General features: G+C 44.1%; 1 protein-coding gene across 5 annotated transcripts in view; it reads left to right on the forward strand.

The window, feature by feature from the left end:
* Window positions 1–12251, forward strand: part of GRIP2 (glutamate receptor interacting protein 2) — a 166616-nt gene that overhangs the window by 84299 nt on the left and 70066 nt on the right. For all 5 annotated transcript variants that reach the window (XM_019499700.2, XM_019499694.2, XM_019499699.2 and 2 more), the window contains exons 3-7: window positions 8365–8500; window positions 9339–9484; window positions 10605–10691; window positions 11029–11104; window positions 11595–11740. In XM_019499700.2, coding sequence (XP_019355245.1) covers window positions 8365–8500; window positions 9339–9484; window positions 10605–10691; window positions 11029–11104; window positions 11595–11740 — 591 coding nt within the window. The remainder of the gene's footprint in view (window positions 1–8364; window positions 8501–9338; window positions 9485–10604; window positions 10692–11028; window positions 11105–11594; window positions 11741–12251) is intronic.

Here is a 12251-nt window from a genome sequence, read left to right on the forward strand (position 1 = left end):
GATGGGGTTCAATGTAGATAAATTCAGGGTGCTGCACCTGGGGAGAGGGAATCCACAGCATACATACAAGCTGGGGAGCTCCCCCCTTGTAAGCACAGAGGCGGAACGGGATCATTATTGACTCCAAGATGAACATGAGCTGCCAATGCCAGACCGCAGCCAGCAAAGCCAACCACACCTTGTTGTGCATCCAAAGATGCATCTCAAGCTGGTCCAGAGAGGTGATACTCCCCCTCTATGCGACATTGGTCAGGCCACAATTGGAGTACTACGTCCAGTTCTGGGCACCCCACTTTAAGAAGGATGTGGCCAGCCTGGAGAGAGTTCAGAGGAGGGCCAACCGCTTGGTTGGAGGGCAACAAGGCAGGCCCTATGAGGAGAGGCTGAGGGACCTAAACCTGTTCAGCCTCAGCAAGCAGAGGCTGAGGGGGGATTTGGTGTCTGCCTACAAACTCGTTAGGGGAGATCAGCAGCAAATAGGAAGGGCCCTATTCCCCCCAGCACCACCTGGGGTGACAAGGAACAATGGCCAGAAGCTGCTGGAGAACAGGTTCAGGTTAGAGATTAGGAGGCACTAGGATCTGGAACCAACTTCCTAGGGCAATGGTCCTTGCTCCTATCTTGGGTATATTCAAAAAGAAGTTGGACGAACACCTGTCTGGGGTCGTGTGATCCCAGCGTGTGCTCCTGCCAGTGGCGGGGGGGTCAGACTAGATGATCTGTTCAGGTTCCTTCTGACCCCAAACTACTATGAAACTATGATGGCCAGTGGCTCTGCAGTCACATCAGCCAACTTCCTCAGCACCCTCATATGCATCCCATCCGGCCCCATAAGTTTATAGATATCAAGTTTTTCTAAATAGTCCCTAACCTGTTCTTTTACCACTTTGGCTGCTCTCCTTCTCCCCAAACTGTGCTGCCCCGTACAGTAGTTATGTTATCTTATATACATAACTACCTTCACCTGTCTCTCTCCATGGTAATTTTAGTTCTTTCAGCTGCTGCTATTAACCATTTACTTGGTGTTTATCACTTGCCTATTTTGTCCAGTAACTGGGTTTTTTGTCTTCGAAAACCTTCCCCTTCCACTCATCTCTCTTTCTGATCTGCTAGCTTTCCCATGAGTAACATAACTACTCGTCACTTTGCTCAGCTACTTCTAAGGGTCTTCTTCCACATGAATAGTCAAAAATAACCAGTCACTCTGTTCAAGGTGCAGAACTCAGTGAAAAGAAGCTGTGGTGTAGGCCCAGTTCTGAATAGGCAAGTATGTACCTTACAAGGTGTAGACAGAAGTTATTTTTGTTGTGTGGTCGTCTCCTTGAAAGCGCTCTATAGCCGTGCCCAAACAAAAGTACATAGTGGGGCTTCAATCCACCACCCCCCACCCACTCCAGCGCTTGCTGGGCAAAGCCCAGCCTGAGCTCTCTCCCCTTCCCATTGTGCAGAGAGCACTGGAGCTGGGAGGGAGGGAGTAGGGCTAGGGGAGAGAAACTGCATGTTTGCAGCTCCTCAGTTGGATTGCTTCTAAATTAAAGCTTGATCCCCCACCCTCCCAACCCAACAGTGATTATCTGTTGGGCCAGGAGGGTCAGTCTAACTCATAATGCTTTCTGTAAAGCACTATGAGTTAAACCAGGGAGCTGCACATCTATAAGTGCCTACAACTGACACCCTTTAAATGAGACAGCTAGAAGCTGGAGATATGAATCAGCCTCAAACTTGAGAAAATTTCACTTCTAAAATTGGGGCAACCATGGGGCCCAAGCCCACTAAAAAATTCCTAAATGTAGTTGATAAATTGAAACAAATTTTAAAAAATATATGAGAAAACATTGATATATCAACTTTTTTATTTTCACAGATTCCAAACAGACCCATTTGTGTTTGCTTATAAATTTCTCATGACACTTTTTACATTGAATTTTTAAATTGTAACCATAATCAAAATGCAGCTTGGCATATAGGCTTCAGTAAATGTTTTTTTTAAACAATTGGGTTTTCAGTAATGGAACGTATCAGGAATGGCTTCAGTTGGGAAGAGGACATGCAATGTCCGGTCCTGTAGGGAGCTGACCAGGAAAGCCAAGGCTGCAGCTGAATTCCAGCTAGCTTTGAGCATCAAGGACAATAAAAAGTCCTTTTTCAGATATGTGGGGAGCCGGAGGAAAAGCAGGGGCAACGTTGGACCCCTGCTGAACCAGATGGGGCAACTGACAACTGACATCCAGGAAAAAGCCAACCTATTAAATAGGTACTTTGCGTCAGTCTTTCATCAGCCCCATGGGACACCCATGCCCGCTACAGGGCCGGGAAGTCCGGGTGAGGGTGATCCCCTGCCCTCCATTAATGCTGACTTCGCGAAGGAACATCTTGAGAAGCTGGATACCTTCAAGTCAGCCGGCCCTGACAATCTTCACCCCAGGGTACTCAAAGAGCTGGCGAGCATCATAGCCCAGCCTCTAGAACGGATCTTTGAAAACTCTTGGCGCTCTGGTATAGTGCCCGAAGACTGGAAGAAGGCCAATGTGGTGCCTATCTTCGAGAAAGGGAGGAAAGTGGATCCGGCTAACTATAGGCCCATCAGCCTGACTTCTATTCCAGGGAAGATCTTAGAAAAGTTTATTAAGGAGGCCATCCTTAATGGACTGGCCGACGCCAACATCTTAAGGGATAGCCAGCACGGGTTTGTTGCGGGTAGGTCTTGCTTGACCAATCTCATTTCCTTCTACGACCAGGTGACCTATCACCTGGACAAGGGAGATAAGATTGATGTCATATATCTTGACTTCAAAAAAGCCTTCGATCTGGTGTCCCATGATCGTCTCTTGGAGAAACTGGCCAATTGTCGCCTTGGGTCCTCCACGATCCACTGGCTGGAAAATTGGCTCCGGGGTCGGACCCAGAGGGTAGTAATTGATGGAAGTCACTCATCGTGGTGTCCTGTGACCAGTGGGGTCCCCCAAGGCTCTATCCTTGAACCCATACTGTTCAACATCTTCATTAATGATGTGGACATTGGAGTCAGAAGCGGACTGGCCAAGTTCTCAGATGACACCAAACTTTGGGGCAAAGCATCCACACAAGAAGACAGGCGGATGATCCAGGCTGACCTGGACAGGCTCAGCAAGTGGGCGGACGAGAATCTGATGGTGTTCAACGCTGATAAATGGAAGGTTCTCCACCTTGGGAAAAAAAACCCGCAGCATCCTTATAGGCTCGGCAGTGCTATGTTGGCTAGCACTATGGAAGAAAGAGACTTGGGGGTCATCATTGACCACAAGATGAACATGAGCCTGCAATGCGATGCTGCAGCTAGTAAAGCGACCAAAACGCTGGCTTGCATCCATAGATGCTTCTCAAGCAAATGCTGGGACATCATTCTCCCCTTGTACTCGGCCTTAGTGAGGCCGCAGCTGGAGTACTGTGTCCAGTTTTGGGCTCCACAATTCAAAAAGGATGTGTAGAAGCTTGAGAGAGTCCAGAGAAGAGCCACGCGCATGATCAGGGGTCAGGGAAGCAGACCCTACGATGACAGGCTGAGAGCCCTGGGGCTCTGTAGCCTGGAAAAGCACAGGCTCAGGGGTGATCTGATGGCCACCTACAAGTTTATCAGGGGTGACCACCAGTATCTGGGGGAACGTTTGTTCACCAGAGCGCCCCAAGGCATGACGAGGTCGAATGGTCACAAACTACTACAAGATCGTTTCAGGCTGGACATAAGGAAGAATTTCTTTACTGTCCGAGCCCCCAGGGTCTGGAACAGCCTGCCACCGGAGGTTGTTCAAGCGCCTTCATTGAACACCTTCAAGATGAAACTGGATGCTTATCTTGCTGGGATCCTATGACCCCAGCTGACGTCCTGCCCTTTGGGCGGGGGGCTGGACTCGATGATCTTCCGAGGTCCCTTCCAGCCCTAATGTCTATGAAATCTATGAAATGTGGTGCAAAATAATCAAGAAAAATCTAGGAAGGGCTTGAAAAACTGGAAAAATATTTAACCAGAATTAACTTCTTAATTGAGGACTCATGCTAACAAACACAGTTAAACAGAGTTGACTTGGACTATCATGTATAATGTCATCTTGATTGATTAGCTTTGTAGCTTTCAGTAAAAATGCATGTTGGCATTGATTAACTTATTGAATTTAGGCTGAAATTGAAGAATCATTTTGGCCAGAACTAAAAACAAAATGCAAGAAAAAACCCTGAGGAGGAAGTGAATGTTCTACTTCAGTTTTCCATTTCAAATTTCTCTGCTTAAAAATTTAGCTAAACGTATTTGGGAAAAACAAGCACAAATACTAGCAGGTTCCTTTTGCTGAGATGGAACCAAGAAACTTCAGACAAATAAAAATATGTTACAGTTTTTCTTTCTTTTTTCCCTCTCCTTATTCAACCACTGAATTGAAAAAATCTGCACAGCCCTTGTTTTGAACAGTATCCACTAGGCTTCACAATGACTAGACACAAAATTAAACATGACAACGCGTGATTATGCCAAGTACTAAGCTGCTTGACATTGGGTTAATTACCATGACTCCTCAGTTATGTTCCAGCATGACATAATTGTTTCTAGTGTAATCCAGTCCTTAGAGATCCAAGCAGGTGAAGGAAAAAGGGAGAAGCTTTCACTATTAGTGTTAGTCCCAGAGATCTTCTGTAGCCCGTGGCTGTGATCCATTGCCTTTGAGCAGATGGAATATTTGGGATGACAAACACACTTCCTGACAAAGAATGGTCTCTGCAGATTCACACCCAGCTGTTCAAGAGTAGTAGGGAGAAAAGACATTGGATTTGAATATTTTGGGGAGAGTGGGAAATGGACAAATATCTACCCCTGCTCTGCTGCCTTTGCATCACTCAAGGCATCTGGGTCACATTGGCATCAGGAAACAGAGCAGCTGGGGATCCTCAGCTCATGGCCCCTCTGGGGCACTAGGTTAGGAGGGCGTATGCTCAGAGTTTCCTGTAGTTTTATGCATCTGGTCTCTTGGAACAAACCATGGTCTAATCCATAAATCATCTTGGAAAATAAACTGTTATCTTTCTGTCCCCGGTATATAGAGAAAAAAAATATTTGAAAATTTTGTAAATATACCAAAACACTGACCCTAAGGGAGCCTTACTAGGGGTGAGAGGGTAGTTAATGTGCCAAGCCCAGCCAATCACTGGTTTCATTGCGATCAATAAAACATAAAGGCACCAACTGCAAATAATTTTGAAACGGGATGTGATTGAAATCCCAGACTGATTTCATATAAGCTACTGGTCAGCTGTTTCATTACAGGGTTTTTGGGGTGCATGTTGAGCTGTTTGCCAATAAACAATATAGCTGACTTGCCTTTTCTTAAGGGTCTTGGAATGAAAGAGGCCCACATAGCCAGCTCATTTATGCTTAGGGTGCATGTGTGAGTGAGAGAGATTTGCAGGAGTGTGGACTGGTGTTGGTCAGCGACTGCCATTGCTTAGCTTGACAGAAAGACGAGTGATTCTCTGTGGTCATTTTAAGTGGCAAGTTTCTCCTTGAACCTGCAAGATGGATAATTGGACTATGGGAGTTCTCATTTTAAACGCTTGTCAAGGACCAAAATTAAGCCCTATTGAACAACTAATAATCTCCCCTTACGGTACCATCTGTGTTGATCAGTCATCTCTTCGGTTGAAAACAAATTTGTGAGATAGTGCCGGATGGCATTCCATTTAGAACAGCAGGGAGCAGCGAGGAAGTCTTTGGCAGTTACTGAAATCTTGGATCAGTGAATCGAAAACAAAGTTACTGTACTTGGCATGAATCAAATCTGTTTGCATTTAAAGAGCAGGAGCATTATGGACATGACGCGTTACAATGCGTCGTCACTGCCATGTTAAATGGAGGCACAGCAGTGATTGAACGCCTTCCAAACCAGCCCCAGCTTACAAAGAGGTCCCCGACTTGCATTAATCAAGTGCAGAGGCCCCTTGTGGGGATATGCTTTACAAAGCAGCAGCATGTAGAGTGACTTACGGCAAGGTGCAATTTCTTGTGTTACTGTAGCACTGCGCAAACAGCAAAGTGCCAGTCGGATTTTGCAGGGCGATTGTTTGATGCTCTGTGGTGCCGAAGGACAAAGTCTCATTTTTGAATGAAGGGGGAGAGGGGAGCTCCCAAACCCTGCAAATGAAAAGAGCTACTGTAGCAATAAATTATTTAAGAGATGCCTTGTTGCCATGCCTGGAAAGTGCAAACGCTATAAATGTTCCCTCTCTGTGGAGAAAATCTGATTTGAGACCGAGGCATTAGTCTATTCTGATTAACTCACTCTTGACTGTTCACTGTAAAGCTGCAAGATTTTTAACTGGTGTCCTCCGAAGTCCGGATCTAGAGCAGTGCATTGCAGATGACCATCAATGCCTATATCGCACAGAAGATTAAAATCTGCATGGACATTTAGTCGCTCAGAAACTGGAGACTAACAACTCAAAATGTAGGCAGGTTCTGTGCAAATGTGCTACATGAAGCTCTGTTAGGGCACCAAAATATTTTGTGTTGCAGCGCCTCCCCCACCACTTCTCTAGTCCTAGCCTGCCTCTGGCTGTGGACAAACACCAGAGGCTACTTGTTAAGCAAACTTTCTGTTGCTTGCAGCTCAGCTGAGCTTTGAATCCTGGTGTCAGAGATGAATGGTGAATGCATTGCCCTAGCTCTTCCCCTCAACCAGTGCTGACTGCTTCCAAATCCCCTCCTCCCGTGACCTTCGTTTTCCAACCAATTCCAGTTTTTCCATTCAGAAATATAAACCACTCGCTTGCTTTAAAAGGTGAAAAGATTGGTTTAACCTGATAATTGGCACCAATCTAACGATTATTTGTTTGCTGATGAAGGAAGGGCAATATCATTCAACAACTGCAAAGAAATGAGAATGTGCTCATAAAATAATGGGCTGATAAGGGATTTAAGTACCACAAAACTGATCCTGCTGTAAATATTTATAACCAAATTCTCTTGCGATGGGTGTAAGCAGGCATGTCTTACCAGTGACTGTCCTTTTGACTCCAGTTGGGTATTTTATGGGAAATAACAAAACATCATGACCTAAATGGGGAAGCTGAGGTACAGTAGAAAAATCTCATCTCCCTAGCAGCATGTCTGGATGCCATCATGCCGATAGACTCTGATTTCTTTCCATTTTGTACTCCACATTTTTTTTATGTCACTTGTCTGGGCTGTGTCTAAATCCTGCTCCTTTTTCCTCCATGAGGTTCTAAGATCCACCCTGTTCTGTCTCTTGAGATGGCTAAAGTGTTAGTCTAGGCCCACAACAGCTCCATCTTAGTTACTGTCACCTCCTGATGTCCAGCCCTGCTAACACATGTGCGCTGCCCCTTGCTGATCCAGACAATTTAGCTGCGGAGGCAGTTTTCCTGGGTCGTTGCTTTGGCCACAGCATCCGATGCGAATCCTTCCTCTGGGTCACTCTGCTTCACTTTGTCTTGTCCTTTTCTTCCGTGCCTGTCACAACTGTCTCCCTAAGAGTCTACTCATGTCTGTTATACTTGCTTATTCTGCTCCACCTGCAAATCTGTCAGTCTCTCTTGCAAACCTCCCCACAGTATCTTCTGTCCTTACGCACAGACAAAGCCTTCCTCAACTGATGTTGGAGGTCGCCTCCTTCAAATCCATCCACGGATCTTTTTCTATTTCAAGGTCTTTAAGAAAGGAGCTGATTTAATGATGCACCTATGGGCAGGTAGGGTGACCTGATGCAATATTTTTAAGAATTATGTAGAAAAGCAATTGAATATGTACTTTTAATAGTATCCCACTTCCATCTCTCTCTGTCACTTGTCCCCTTACAACGTCAACTCTTTGGAGTGGGGAGTGGCATAAGTGAATCCTGACTGATCATGGCTTCTTGAATACGAGTCTAGTTTAGATCGTTAGTGATGGTGTTGCTCAGGGTGCACCTTAAGTTATGCCTAAGGAGTAGCTACAAATACCTGTCATGATCCCAAATACATAGCAGTGATATGGAAGAACTTATACTTTTGTTTGAGTTTCTGTGAAAAGGGATGTTGCTTCAGAAGTTAAAGGAAGGAAATGGGAGTAATATCTTGGAGGAAACAAACCCTTCTCCCATCCTCATTTTTCCTCTCCCTCCGGTGTTCACTGTCTTATTTTTTCCCTTTATCTGTCATGCTCCTGATACCTCATTCTCATCTCTGTTCATTTTAAAGAAAACAAAGCTGCGCATAAGCCCAGCTCCTCTGACTCAAACACTTATAGGGATACAGCACTTCATTGGCCTGACCAAACCACCCGTTCCACTGAGACACTCATAGTGATGGTGTTGGCTTGATTTCTTTTCCAATATTTCTCTTCAGAGGAATTCAGAGGCGTTACCATTGTGGAGCTGATTAAGAAGGAAGGAAGCACCCTCGGGTTAACCATATCAGGGGGCACGGACAAAGATGGAAAGCCAAGAGTCTCCAATCTGAGGCCAGGAGGATTGGCAGCAAGGTGAGAACTCTGCTTGGAGAGCATGGCATATGGACATGGAAAGAAGTAGTTTTGGATAATGGCTAATGAGTTAGCTTGGGATTGAACGGTGCTACAGAATGTAACATTTTATTCTAGTGAGTAGAGTTTGTTCCATTGTGAGCTATTTCCTATGCAGTGAGCATGAACCAGCAGTTTGAGAGCACATTTTGGAATGGTTTAATGAGAATGGTTTGGAGGGTTTCTTTTGATCCAGCCAGTTATAAAGGTAAGTGGCTCTACAAAATTGGCGAGTTTTTTTCATGATTGCATAGTTGAATACATCCTGGCTGCATAGTGGTCTAGTTCTTTAACCAGTTTGACAACTGAATGTGGGTTTGACCCTAAGACTTAACAATATCAATATTGGAACAACTAGGAGAGTGGGTGAGAGACAAAAGGGTGAAGGAGAAGAGAAAAGGAAAATCTGAACATTTTTTGTAGACAGCAGGCAGGGAAAAACCAGAATTTGTCTTGCTAGTTGCAGTTTTTATTCAGATGATGTACTTAATATCTGCCTCTGACTTGCCTGTGAAAGTTTTCACAAAGGTGAGTGGCATGGAGAGAGGTTGTGAACACTTCTTTTTCAGTTGTTCCTATTTGTCTGAATCTGAATGCTTGTCACTTAGAAAATACAGTAGACCGGCAGGTTTACCATCCCTCAACAGCAGGTGGGTCATTTTTATATTCCGTTGGATAAAACAGCTAATCCGTCTTTGATGGGGTGTTCAAACCACTGTCCTGTAGCAAAAGGTGCACCAGACCATCCAGAGAGAACATAATGGAGAAGACTTGTTTGTTACCATTCGTTTCTTTACAGAAGCGACCAGCTAAACGTTGGAGACTATATCAAGTCAGTGAATGGTATCAACCTGACTAAACTGAGACATGATGAGATTATAAGCCTGCTTAAAAATGTCGGGGAAAGGGTGGTGCTAGAAGTGGAGTATGAACTACCCCCAGCTGGTGGGTGCCTCTCATTTCTTTCTTTTTTTGTTTGACTATTCCGGGATGCATATGAGCTTTGCTTATTGTTCTGGCCTTCTCACCCGAATGTTTAATGGGGCATGTCCCATTTTCATCTGTCTGTGAAACTTTGGTGGAAGAGCTATTCCTCAAGCTCAGTTAGAGCTCTCCTTTTCCAGCATAATGGGTACCTGCTTGTGCACACTAGCTGGAGAGGGCTGATTAGATTTCTGTTGCCTTCCCGTGACTTGGCAGTAAAGCCCCGACCTGAATCCCAATGCCACCTTATTGGAGCTGTAGTACAAAGTATTATTAAAAATCTTAAGTACGCATTGCCAGACCTCTCTGCTTTTTCTGTTCAAACTACGTGTAATGTTTTGGGCACTATGCTTTTTGCATAGGTAGGCAGAGAAAATGTACTTTCTCTAGTTATTAGATGAGCTACTTCATCTACAATGAAGATTGTCTTCTCATGTTTTGGAGAGTTTTGGCTGAGCTTTTCTTAAAAAAAAGCAAACAGGGGAAAAAAAGTGGGGGGCACTTTCAGAGCATCTGTTCCTTAAGGGTTTTCTACCATACGAATGATGCTCTTCATACACATACTCCCATCTGCCCAACACAACCAAACCAAAGAAAAAATATTCAACAACAATTCAACCTAAACCAAGAGGTGGGAAAATAGTCTGCAAAATATATTTAGCTTAACCACGAATTATTTCTCCCTAAGATCAGTTTAAAACATTTGCTTAATCTTCCTGAAGTTAAATATATATATATATATATATATATATATATATATATATATAGAGGGAAAAGCCCAACTTTATACACTGAGGATTTTAGATTTCCTTATTCTTTAAAGTCCATCTCTGACTTAATATTTTTTTTAATAAATCTGAATTTAGCTCATATTTATGAGAGAGGCTGCTGGCTTTTGATTGACACTAATCACATTAAAAGTGTTTGAGAAATGGCAGGGTTTCATTTGAATGTCAAAGTATTAATCAAGCCAAATTGGAGGAAATATAGAATACATGTAGCTGTAGCTTAATGTTATTTCCAAGAGTTAAGGGAGGAAAAGGTTTATGTTTATTCATCTTTCTCTTTTTTTCCTGTGTAGCGCCAGAAAGCAGCTCTGGCATTATTCCAAAGACTATAGAGGTGTCTCTGTACAAGGAAGGCAACAGTTTTGGCTTTGTTCTAAGAGGTCAGTAACTCCTGTGATGATATTGATAAAGACTGGGTATACAAAATGCTGGTGGGAGCACATTTGAAAGCAGAAGTGGAGGGAGGAAAGAGATAAGAGAAAATGAGAGTTGAAAACCTTGGATGAGAAACAGAACTGTGACCTAATGTATGTACTAAGCAACCTTCAAGGACTGCTGCCTGGCTTGCTATCCAGAGCAGACTTTTGCTTGCAAGCTGTGTCAGCTCTTACATAAAAAAAAAAAATGTCTCCAGTCCTCCATCACCCCCAATGAGAGAGTAAGGTCTTGCAGATCCAAGGACTGCAGTTACTCATGGCTTTCCTGGTTTGATCATAGGGGGAGCCCATGAAGACTGGCACAAATCCAGGCCATTGGTACTCACGTATGTGAGGCCAGGTGGCCCAGCAGACAGGTAACACTCATTTTTTTGATGTATTTTAATAATGGCATTTAACAAAATGTTCACGCAGCTCTAATTAAGCAGATTTCAGATATAATATCCACTGGCCCTTCTTGCCTGCATCTCCAAAGGACTTAATTATAACTTTCAACTTAAAGTCTTTTGGGAGAAGACACCTGTGAAGTTATGAGTCCTGTACCAATATGTTCATGAGATGGCTAGCTTGATAAACCTTGGAGCCAGGTAGGGAATTTTCTATTACGCTTAGAAGTTCCTCTTCCAGAAACAATTGCTTAATTAACTGAATGCAGATCTCTCAAGGGCCAGCATTGTTAGACTAGAAGGTCACACGTTAAGGGGTCTGAGGCAAAATCTTTAATCTCAAACTACTAATTAAAAGTGATGGGCCTCAGACTATAAATATCCTAAATGATGTCTGGGGAAATACTCAAATCACATTTAATCAAGATTCTTACAGCATTTTGCTTGTGGCTCCCTGCAGGGAAGGGTCCTTGAAAATCGGGGACAGGTTGCTGAGTGTCGATGGGATTCCCCTTCATAGCGTGACTCACGCTGACGCGCTGAATATCCTGCGTCAGTGCAGCCAGGAGGCGCTCTTCCAGATTGAGTACGATGTCACCATCATGGGTAAGGACCAGTCAACTGGGGGTGGAAAAGGCAGTTCTGGACTGGAACTTCTCTGGGTGCCTGCAAAGCGGTGTCAGAGGCGGTGTCTTTTATTAGATCAACCAAATAGTATGGGAAAAAATGTCTTTCTTTGCAGGCTTTTAGGTTCAAACATCCGTCTTCAGGCTGAGAAGAATTCAAAGATTGTAAAAGTTCTCCTAGGTAGTAAAGAAACTTCATTTTACACAGGGGAGGTACAGGGTGGAAGTGTGTGTGCTCTTATTTGTGACAGCTGCTTGAATTGATTTAGAGGATGCCAAGGTATTAAGAAGCAAAATCTGACTTGTGATTAGCAAAGCTCAAAGAAGGTTGAGATGATTAGATAGTTAAAACTCCACTGACTCTGATGGCACCAGCGGCCCATTTTAAGAGGCGATATTGCTCGCTAGACAAGGTTACAAGGACAGAACATACAAGAGGCTGGAGGCAAAGGGGTGCAGAACAGGGTTGTGTACTTGGGAAGGCAGCCAAG

Source organism: Alligator mississippiensis, chromosome 12 (assembly GCF_030867095.1).
Source record: "Alligator mississippiensis isolate rAllMis1 chromosome 12, rAllMis1, whole genome shotgun sequence".
NCBI classification, from domain to species: Eukaryota; Metazoa; Chordata; order Crocodylia; family Alligatoridae; genus Alligator; species Alligator mississippiensis.